This window comes from Equus asinus, chromosome 7 (genome assembly GCF_041296235.1).
Source record: "Equus asinus isolate D_3611 breed Donkey chromosome 7, EquAss-T2T_v2, whole genome shotgun sequence".
Classification (NCBI taxonomy): Eukaryota; Metazoa; Chordata; class Mammalia; order Perissodactyla; family Equidae; genus Equus; species Equus asinus.
In genome coordinates, this window is record NC_091796.1 from 44,725,513 (window position 1) to 44,737,736 (window position 12,224).

The 12,224-nt window shown below is 35.8% G+C and overlaps 1 protein-coding gene across 1 annotated transcript in view; it reads left to right on the plus strand.

The window, feature by feature from the left end:
- Positions 1-12,224, plus strand: part of CDH2 (cadherin 2) — a 208,388-nt gene that overhangs the window by 154,563 nt on the left and 41,601 nt on the right. The window contains exons 6-7 of the mRNA XM_044774525.2: positions 3,241-3,385; positions 6,099-6,271. Of these exons, the coding sequence (XP_044630460.1) occupies positions 3,241-3,385; positions 6,099-6,271 (318 nt within the window). The remainder of the gene's footprint in view (positions 1-3,240; positions 3,386-6,098; positions 6,272-12,224) is intronic.

A 12,224-nucleotide genomic window follows, 5' to 3' on the forward strand; every position in this document is an offset into this window, starting at 1 on the left:
ATATGTTCCTATTTTTTAATATATGTATATATTTGAAGCTAGTTTTCCCAATTAAAAAATAATATTGTAGTGAGTATTTTAAAACTCAAGAATTACCTAGTATTAAAATATAAATTCCAGGAGGCATTTTCTTTCCTTTGTTTCTAGCCATGCTTGCACATTTTCCTCAAACAAGATTTCACCAATTTTTTTGATGAGTTTAATATAGAAACCTCAATTGATCTTTATTACTTCTCCAATTTCTACTTGAATAACTAAAACTTTTAATGAAAGTATCATTTTCTTTTAGAAAAGAATATATACACATTGTAAAAACTTTTCAATAATAGAAAAAGAAAACTTTTCAAATAATTCAGTATTAATTAGAAAGTAAGAATGATTTGTAGTCCCAGGACATAAAACTAACCTTTTTCTGTTTTTTAAACATTTTGGTGATGTACTGTAAGATGTCTCTCTATGCATAGATTCATAAATATATTCTTTTGAAATTGGGATCTTTCTCTGAAACCAGCTTTTTTCACTTAGTAATCATAAGATTTAGCATCTTTCCTTGTCACTAAATCATTATTTATTTATGCCATCATGTTTGATTGCTCCAAATTATTCTGTTGAATGAATGTAACATAATCTTAACGAATTATTTATTGGTAGATATTTGGGTAATTTAGTTTTTTATTTTGTTTTGCATCTATAAATAATCTGGCGATGAAAATCTCTCTGTACATTTTCTCGTTATATCCATGGAGTAAATTCCTGAAACTAGAATTATTTTGATAAATACAGTGAAATTGCTCTCTAGAATGGTTGCATGGTATTGCACTACCTGCCCACCATGTAAGAGACATACTTACTCCACACCATTATCAATCCCAGGCATTATTTATTTATTGCCAGTATTACTTGTAAAAAATTTATCTTGATGTTTTAAGTTGTGTAAGTTGAATATCCAAAGTGAATTCCCTATTCCAGTCTTATGCTGAATTTTCTTTTGAATTGTTTCTTTCTCTTACTCTTATTAAGAACCGTTTATCTAGTGACATGCTTGATTTGCTACATATTTTCTCCTTCTGTTGTTTATTTTTAAACTTTGTCAGTAACTTTTACCCCACTATAACCTATAGTTTTTGCATTGTAAAATTTGATTTTTTAAAAATTTTTTAAAAATTTCATCATGTGTTCTGGTCTTAGAGATGGTTATAAAAGCGTTCCCTACTCCAAGATGCTTGCCTCCCCAATTTTATCTCTTGTATTTATTTTTTCTGCATCTAAATTTTTAAGCTCTGTAGAGTTTCTTTTAGTAAAAGGAGAGAGGGATAAAGATCCACTTTGTTTTTCCTTTATGGCCCCCAGTTGTCCCACATGTTGAATTAGTATTCCCGTTGATTTATCATCTCTACCATCATTCAAAACTTTTTTATTCCACGTAAGCACGTGTTTGTTTTTAGATTCTTATTTTGCCCATTCATATATTTGTTGAAGTTTTGCACCTATGCAAACTTTAAGAATTATTGAAGTTTTGGAAATTATTGAAATATTGATATGTGGCAGAGCAACACCTACCTAGATCTAGCAGATAAATAAGCATATGAGAAATTTAAAATGTTTCAGTTCTGCATATTACTCAACACTCCCTCTTCCCAAAGGCCTTAATGGTTTTATCTACCAATGCTTTTAAAATCCTTGTAGAAAATGTAATTCTGATGCTTTTCATATTGTTCTAAAAACATAAAGAAGTAAAATTTTCAAACTTCTCACAAAGACATCACATTAATAGGGAAACTTGATAAAGATAGCACACAGTAGATCAGCCTCTAATGAGACTAGTCTCTAATTTATAAGTGTAAATAATATCAACACAGAAAATTCTCAATATCTCTACCTATATGAATTCTCACTATCTGAACTCGTGTGGTTAAAACTCAGGAAGTAAATATTTTCCGGTCAGTTTTTGTGTGAATTCTTGCTCTCCAGATTCTCATTACTTGCACATAAAAGAATGATACCCCTCAAAAACTAAAATTATAGAATTGTGAGAATGTTTCAGTATTAATAATCTATTAATGTAATATAATATATTAAGTCAAGAGAAAAAAACGATTATTTCCATAGGTGGTTAAAAATGAAATAATAAAATTTACTATATTTCGTGTGTTAAATAACCTCTGAATTTATAAAAAAAGGGATATATTGATGCTTCTTTAACTTGATAAAGCATATCCAACAGAAACCAACAGCCAGCATCATACTTAACAGGAAAACCATAGAAGCATTGCTGTTGAAAAGAAACAATTCAACGGAATGCTACACAGCCATTGAAAAGAGTGAAATGGGTCTAATGTGTTGGATGAAAAGATTTTGAAGATTCTCTGACAAGAATAGCTAAGTGATTATACTTGTTTAGAAAGAAAAGAAAAGATAAAATTTCTAGAAAAACACCTATAAAACTGAGAATTCAGGCCTGGGAGAGGGACATATACTGATGTACTTAGAACATTTATGAGCATATATTTTTTATATAGTTATATTTATATACCTATATATTTATATATAATATATTTATATATTTTTATATACATAATTATATATAGTTATATTTATGTATTATATATACATTTATAAGTGTATATCCTTTTATATTTATATATTTATACTTATATATTTATATATATTTATAGATCCTTTTAACATTTATGAGCACTTTTTACAATTAAAAAAAAAAACCTAGTATCAAAATTCCTACACACACCTTATTCTTTCTAGATTCTCTTCTGTTCTCTCGATTTCTGTGACTACTCTGTGCCAGTGCCACTTTTTTAATTAGCCTGACTCATATGTACTGATTTAGTGAAAGGCATTTGGGAGCTGGACAGAACTGGCTTTGGATGTGGGCTCTATCAGTAGACGGAGCTAAGGCACTTAGCCTTTCTTAAGGTCGATTCCTCACCTTCAAATGCAGATCATTTCTCCCTCACTCTTTAGTATATGGATTAAATGAGTTAAAATCCATAAAGCTCTGAGTGCGATGCCTAACAGATAGTAAGTAGTGGCTTTTTGCTAGTTTTTTTCTACCCTAATTACATGGAATTTGGCTCACTTATGTTTTGATGGGAAGAATAGCTTTTATTTTTCAGTATCTCAGTCCATCCTTGCTATTTTGGTAGCATGGTGATTGCATATTTTCCTTTCTCACTCAAGACGTAAATCTGGTACTACATAGTTTTGTTTTCCGATTACTTGCAGTTGAGGGCACATGCAGTGGATATTAATGGAAATCAAGTGGAGAACCCCATTGACATTGTCATCAATGTCATTGATATGAATGATAACAGACCGGAGTTCTTACACCAGGTTTGGAATGGGACAGTTCCTGAGGGATCAAAGCCTGGTAAGTTTGAAGATAATAATTTGGAAATGACTTCAGGAAAAGTGGTATTATCCTGAGCTGTTATATAAGAAGAGGAGAAATCGTATGAGCTTTTTGATGTCATTTTCTTTCATTCCTAATGCTTTTAGGGAAAAAGCAAAGTAACTTAGGGAAAAACTGATTGAAGAGAGAAAACAACCATATCACTCTACTGCCCACAATAACTTTTCCCACCCCTGCAAAAATATACACTTCAGTCTCTGATTCTATACTATAGAATCTATAGGATCCTTTCATTCTGCTGTGGTTGATGTAGTCAGTGCAGCTAGAAAGTGAGCTCCTGAGGACCAGGGACTTTCTGTTCATAAAGTACAGATTTTATCGTATTAGTTGTCGCAGCAACTAAAACTCAACTGGAGAGTCTTAAAATGCTTGTTGTTCCCGGGACCAGGCAGTGAGTGAGGGAAAAGCTGGGAAGGGCCGTGGTGCCAGCTGTGATGATGCCCTCTCTTGCAACACTGGATCTTTATGTTCAAGATGACCCTATTGTCTTCTGCAGCTCTTGCTGTTACACTAGTGTCATGGAAAGTGACCCAGCCTAGAAACAGCAGTTGCCAATAGCCTCTCACCATTGTGAAGGGATGTTTGACTAAGATTTTAGATTCTTGTCCTGAAGCACTGTAGACTTCAGTCAGAGGAGAATAGCAAGGCTAGAAAGGCTTATTGAGTTTGAAAAACTAGTGGAGAAGAAAATCAGTTGGTATAGACGTGATAAAAGGAAGTGTTTCACCAACCTTCCTGAGATGATTTGGTGGTTAGAGAGATTTAATTAGCTATCTTATATTTTTTTATATTTAAAAAAGCTTCAACATTTCAAATTGGGCTACATATTTTTTGTCATCTATACCAGTTTATATACCTCCCTTATGCATAAGCCAATTGATAAATATTACCAGCTGTGCCTTAAACGGATAGTTTTCTTGGTCCAGATACACTTGGCGGTATCCTCAGAAAGAAGTGAGATGAGGGTAGGGGCCGGCTGGAGTGGGAGGACAGGCCTGTGCAGGAAGTTCAACCATCTGTGGCTCCTTCTGAGTCGCATTTTCAGAGTAGCTTTCTTTGGTATTTTAAAATACTGTGAAAATCAAAATCAAAATACTGTAAAATCAAAGTATGTTAAACATATCCTTACAAAACACGAGTCTTATGCACATATTCTAAACATAAATGAACAGGCTTTTTTTGCCTGGGGAAGTTTTTTGGTTTTTTAAAATTATTTATTTTCTTTTTCCCTCTGTTAGTTCTAACTTTGTTAAAAGTACTGCTTTACCAAAAAAAAGTCAAAAATAAACCATTAAACATATATTTACTATGCATTTGACCATGCATTTCCATAAAGCCTCTCATGAATAAAAGACTCTCAATGATCACGAGAAGTAGACATTTCATGAATGCATTTCCTGTGGTCATTCTGTATGGTTGAAAACATCCTTCTAGACAAGGTTTGATAATGTTATGAATCTTGAGTTAAACTGCCTTCTAATCAATATTTCGGTTCAAGATTCTGAAACCTGCGTTTTGTTTTAACTGGTCATTCATTCATTTGTCCATTCATTCATACAACAACTGTTAGAGAGCACGTGCTGTGGGCCAGGCACTGTTCCAGCACTGTGGGTACAGCAATGACCAGCTAGTTCCTGCCCTCTCGGAGCCTAAATTCTAATAGGGGAGGAAAATAAAAGGCAAGCAAGCCAGTAAATATGCAATAAAGCTCGGAAAAACTTAAAGATAGAGGAATGGCGCATAATCAAAGAGTGTCTTCTTTAGAGGGACAAGCTCTGAAAAGAGATTTGAATAATGTGGCCAAACCTCAGTTAATTCGGGGGCAAAAATGTACCATGTAGAGGGGACAACAGCTGTAAAGGCTCTAGTAGAACCGAGCTTAGAATACTCACGAAGAAGGTAAGCTGGAGATGGAAGATTTTGTAATCCAGGTCTTATGAATACCCCACAGGAAAACTATCTTATACAGTAACTACTTTTCTTTCTACTCCTAAATTACACAGTTTGTCTAGCTAGTTTGAATTTATTTGATCCTAATGCTTTGTAGATTTCCTTTCCAAAATATCTAATAAGTTGAAGTCCCTGAGATTGTTACAGTGTTCTTGTAATCTCCTGGGAAATAGTGAACCACAATGCCAAACCCCTATTCCATGTACCAAAACAGTAATGCATGGAATCACTCCTTATGACCTGAGTCAATGGAGTGTGCATCATTATGCACACAGCTTACTTTCAGAAAGTGACTTAGGCACTGGAGAGAATCTTGCTCAGCATGTCATTTTAGGCGTTATCGCATAATGGGGAAAAAAAATATGGCAGAGGGAAGGAATCAGTAGCCATAAAATATGTTTCTAATGGCATCTATATTATTATTTGCATCTTATATAAGTGAAGGTCTGAAGTGATCCTTTCTTTGAATCATATAGTTAATTTGTCTTCTAAGTTATGGAAAAATTGAGTCTTTATAAATGTATAAATTTTTTATCATTTTCTTTTTCAAGTATCTAAACCATGTTTTATATTTTTTAAAGTGAGTACTGCTCTTGAATCAAATCTAAGTGACTAAATGCATGTTTTGAAAGTTAAGCAAGATTGATGGAAAAGGTACCTTCTATTGAGGGGACCCTGAAGTGAAGGGTGACCATTCATTTTCCGTGTGTACTGTGTCTAGGAACATATGTGATGACGGTCACTGCCATTGATGCTGATGATCCAAATGCCCTAAATGGGATGTTGAGGTACAGAATCCTGTCCCAGGCTCCAAGCACCCCTTCGCCCAACATGTTTACAATCAACAATGAGACTGGTGATATTATCACAGTGGCAGCTGGACTTGATAGAGAGGTAAGCCAAGCCAATACTGTATTTTAATTTGTTTGCAATCTTAAAGGTACACAGCATCACATGAAATTTATTTAGGGGTAAAAATATGTCCATAATATTATTCGAATATTAATTTTCATTAAGAAATCTGTTGTGCTGTTTTCTATGGAATTTCAAATTGGTTAAATGATATATGTATACTGGATAAACCATCGCTAGTCTGTGTAATATTTAGTGTGATACTTGACTAAGTTAATTAGATACTATCTAATTTTTTAAATTCTTGGCATTTTCTCAGCTTTCCCTTATATTCAAAGGTTTATGTGAGGAATTAAGTTAAAAATCACGCCCAAACAATATTTGCATAGATTTAGGATAATTTTTAACATTCATATTTTTATGAGACTACAAATAACAGGTGTGGTTAAGTTTTTTGCAGCCCTGTGGATAGCCTGATTTAGTACAAAGGATTTTATCTCCTTTATTAAAAATTGCCCCTTAACTCTAAGATTAGCTTATTTAACAGATTTGAACACTAGGAACTGCATTAATTCTACTGACAAGCCTTTAAAGTTATGAATGCAGAGAAACACACTTCAGGTATAATATTTGTTGAAAAGACATAAAATGTTGATGTTATTGAAATATTATGTGGTATTAAAGTGTGAGAGGGAATGGATATTTCAGTTAATTCCAGATGTGTCATCTTCCTTTGACAGACCTCAGCCCACCGTGTGCACCTACACACATCTGTGTTTTGTTCATGTGATTTCTTCTACCAGGAGTGCCTTACACTTTTTTCTCGATCTTGAACCTCCCAGTTCTTCATGTTCCATTTCAAGCCCTGCTTTTATTCTTTCCTGAAAACGCCAGCCTTAATGAATTTTTTACACCCTTTTTCTATTCTTTTCTTACCATTTTCTTAGAGATTCTCAAGGTCATTATTGACCATCCGTTAACATCGTGTGAGTGAATTATCAAAGTGCCAACTCATAGAGATTCGTGCATTGTAGATTTCTGGCTGCTCCAGCTTTTATATTAATGGAACCTCAGATTATGTGTGTCAAAAGGAAGCATCATACCTACCATAATAAATATTATTGATAAGGACTTTAGGAGTTGGTTTTTATGATGCTTTATTTGCCTTAGTAGCATTCGCTTGGATTGGATTGAAGAAAACATTACTAGTGCAATTAATTATATGCACAAGATAGTGCTGAGAAGCACTTTGATGAAGTAATATGAGCCAATCAAGATTGCTTTATTCACAACTGAGCTGAGAGCCTTACTTCGGAGTTAGATGTATGCCTATTACGTTAGACCTATTAACTTCCAGTATCAACGGTTCTTTTTCTAGGAATGTTTTGCTTCAGAGACTGTTGAAGTTTAGTTTTTACAATAGGACTTGTAGTTCAGTGATATCTGGAACATGTGTGTCTTTTCACCTCTTCCATTACTCTATGAAATACTATTCTTAAATGCTAATAAACCTATCACAAATGCCTTATTTTATATGAGAATATGGGATATTTTTTAATATTCTCTCTTGAATGCCACATTGCTCACACACTAAGGTATAGCTCATCTCCCAATCCTAATATTTCTCTTTCATTCACAATCTCATTGTGAGATACAGACACAGGGCTTTATCTTGTTTTCATACAGTAATATTCCTATCACATTTAGCCTGGCTGTTTTATGACAAGAAAGAGATGCAGAGAATTAAAGATAGTTTTTCTAAAGCGGACCAACCATATTTTAAAATCAAAGAGACTGTATTTAGTTCAGAGGCTGAAAGTCTGAAGTCAGACCATAATCATGGTTAAGTATATCTTGCAGTGGACAGAAGCAGCTATGCACTACCCCCTGATGAAATGAATGTGGAAATGGATTTGAAACCATAGAATCCTGGGTGAGACAGAATATGAGAAATAGCTTCTTGACAGTGAAATTATTAAACACAACAATGAGTTACCAGGGAAAATTATGGAAAACCTTCCTTTTCTGAAAGTCATTTAATACAGAAAAAATGTATCTATCTCGGATGGTTTATGGTAATTCTGCCTGAGGCTGGGGATAAATTACTCTGACTTCTTCAGGCCTCGTGCAGGCTTGAGATTCTCTTATTTCTATTAGAATTCATAGTTTTCTTTCTGTCAAAAGTAATTTCAGTTGTCGTTCTCCTAGAATATATGACGCCTTTAACTGATTGAACTCCTAATCATTGAAATGCTTACTGAGATTCAGCTTTTTATTTTCCTTTAATCTCCAAATTTAAGAATATCAGTTCTATAGGTTTTCCAGACCTAAAGCTGTACTCACCACACATCCCAGTCTTCAGTGTTTTATCTCTGCCTGATTCTTGTTACATTACTTAGTGGTATTTATTCCTGGCATTTTCTTCTTTTCTCCACTCAATCTTTATGTCTGTCTCCTGCTGTCTTCGGTCCAGACAACCACTGACTTGCACTCTGCTTCACTAGGTTTGAATTCTGACTCTGCCTGTTATGGGCTATCTGACCTTCATTGTATTAACCTGAAACCCCAGCTCCCACGTCTGTAAATGGGGATAATAAAATTACCAACCTCATGGGTGGTTGTAAGGAGTGTGTAACACAAGGCAGAAAGTACTCAGCACTGCGCCTAACAAATATTAGCTATTGTTTTTCCCATTGCCATCATGAATCCAGACTCAGCATCTACTGGGTGAGCATTATCACTTTTCTTCCTCATCATAATTTTTCTCATGCCAAAGAAAGAATTATACTTTCTGTTTTCCAAACCTAATAATCCCTTTACTTGTGTCCTCAACTCTGTGTTCTATCCTTGAAGGAGTGTTCTATTTTCTGTTGTCTCAGTCTTCCCTTTTCTACAGGCTCCTTCTTACAAACCCCAAAGCTTCCTTCATAATCTGCAAACATGCTGAGTGTCCCCTATGGTAAAATGGCTCTCCGCGACCCATGGGATGAAGTCAGAGCTCTTAACGTGGAATTCTAGACCTTCTAGGACCTTGATGCCAAAGCTTTCTTTAGCCTTCATTCCCAGAATTCCTTGCCTCCTGCTTATGAGCAAATGTTGCCCAACCATTCATACAACTGCATGCAGTTCCTTGTTCAAATCTGAGATTTTATATTCTTCTGTTACTCTCATTCCCTCTGCTGGAAGATTCCTTTCCCATCTCTCTACTGCAAGCTAATCCTTACTCTCTGACAGCCAGTCCTCCCCCCTCCCCTTGCGCCCGCAGTAGTCTGTGCATCCTCTTGATACACAAAGACAGTGTTACGTAGATGTTGCATCTGCGTTCTTGCTCCCAATACTCAGTGAAGCCGATGTGTTCTTCCTCTTTTCACCCTGAACAGGAACCCTGAAGAAGTGTTCAAGTTATGAGATTTTCTCTTTTTTTCAACACTAGACTTGTCGAAAGGGAAGCCTCTCCTAACTGCTCAACTCCCACTCCTTCCTCTTCTCCCTGAAACCTGGCTTTCCGCCTGCTTCCCCCCATTCAAGACGCACACATGCACATACTCTGACTTTCTTGGAAGGCATTAATAGAGTGAGCAATTAGTGTTGCATATTCTGGGCTCAGAGACACCTGGCTTCAGATCTTGTCTCTGCCATAAGGCTGGCTGTCAATGGACAAGCTTCCTTGCCTCCCCAAGCCTTGGTTTCCTCATCTGTAAAATGGGGATTAAAAGAAATCCACCTGCCTTATAGGATTATTCTGAGGACTAAATGAGATAATGTATCGTGCTTAGCATTATGCCTGGCACATACTTAATGCTCAATTTCAATGCATGTTAATTGTTGTTTTTTATTATCAAGTCCCTTAGAACACTGTCAGCTTACAATAAGCTTTCAGAAAAATTTTAGACTACAAACTTACAATTTAGGTAGTACTGTCAGCCCCATTTCACAGAGGAGGGAACTGGGACTTAGCATTTAAGAATTTGAACAGACACACAAACCTATCCTTCCCTTCTAAGTTCTCATGACATTATTACTTAATCGTCCATCCCCTAATCCAATGCATCCAAAAGCAAACCTGTCGTCCCCCTAAATTCCTGATGAATTTCCTATTTCACATGACCAGTGCCACCTTCTCCTAGGATCCTGGTTTCCTTGCCTTTGCCATGCACTGCTCTCAGTCCATCCCTGATCTGTTTAGTCATCAAGTTCCTCTCAGTTTATCCTCAAATGCCTCTTGCTTTCATTCCTCCCTCCAGGATTTGAGCACTGGTTCAGATGCCCCATTAAAGATTCCTTGCACCCATCACTTCTTCCTACTCTTACTACAGTCACATGTCCATTTGGTTCCATGATCCATTAACATCCACCTCCATCACTTAATGACAGCAAGGCCACCTCAGGTTTTGTTCATTATTTTAATCCAAGTGACTACTACGTTGTCTGGCATCTAGTAGACATTCATTAAGTGTTTGACAAATGAATGACTGAATGTCCTCCCTTCTTCATTCACATCCATCCCTCTAGTTCAGTGTTTCAAAAGTGTTGTACGGAGGTAGAATGATTTTAGCTGATACCCATAGGGAAGCTTCTAGAGAAAACCAAAGACCACAAGTCTTTTAGATGCTATTCCATCAAGTAGAGACTGCCAGAGTACAAGGATTATATTGTGTTTATGTTTACAGTTATATTTATGGCAAGTGATGTTAATTTTCCACTTATGGTACTTTTACAATAAATTACGTTTTTTAAAAGGGAGTTAATGTCAAGATAAATAGTAAGTGACTCATGGTATAGAAATATGAGGATATGGCAGAATCGGGAAGATGGTATATGAATCACTGTAGTTTGGGAAACGGTGAGCTAGTTTTTATCCTCAGTGTATGTTTTAATGAATAAATGATAGCTAGCCATGTAAACAAGAAGATAGTTTTTCCCAGACTGAAATGATTTTTATAGTGTAATACAAGACCCAAGGTTTCTCATCCATTCATGCATCCAACCACAACTTCAAAAGCATTTATTGCTTGCTTGCTCTGTTTCAGGCAGGATGCCTCATACCAGTGACACACAAACATTGACAACGCAAGGGCCCTGGGGAGGGGTATGTGTTTGCGTGTACCCTAGTTGGCGGTGGGGGTAAAAATCACCCTGGTTGAGAACCACTGGTCTAGGCAGAGGATGGCGTAGGGACATGGCAGGCATTTGAAGATAAATACAAAAAGCTCAAGGTATGGGATAAGTGAATGGAAGGTGAGAGAGAGGTGGTAAGATAAGCGAGTCACCGAGATGGAAGGATTGAGAGCCAGGAGATGAGTTGAGATTTTCTCCTTTCTAGAACAGGAAGTGAGGAAATGTTTTTAGGCAGAGTCTTCTTGATCAGATATGGGACTATGAGGATGGGAAGGCAAGTCTAACTGTCGGTCATTCACAACCAGATGCCCAGTGGCTAAATTAGGCAAGAAGCTCTAAATAGTTTGGTTGCCTAAAACATAGGCTGTCATGTCTTCTTTACTAAATGTAAGAGCACTTTACCAGCTAGGCATTTGAAAATGGAGATTATATTGTTTACCAGGTTGGTATTTTTTTCTTTGAGGAGACATTGTATTTTAGAAATAACTATGTTCTTTCGTAACTTAAAGATTTTAAGACTAGCTTGAAACAATAGGAAATTTCGAGTATTAGCTTCTGATCTCAGTATCTCAGTTCTATGGAAAATTGTTTATATCATGCTTATACAATCTTACAGATCTTTGTAGAGTAGACATTAACAAAGAGCTGTATCTCTGTATAATATTTGTGTGGGTTTTTTAATCTTTAAAGAACACTCCAATTTTTTTTAAATGTTCATCTGTTTCTGCAAATAGCAACATAACAAAAGTGGCATTTCAAAGTCATAACAAATTTTTATTTTCATGATTTTCAGCTGAGAGGCTGAACTGAGTGCCCTACAAAATTCTCTCCCTAACTATGAGAGCATTAAGCTGAAATGACATTGTCGGATTGGGAG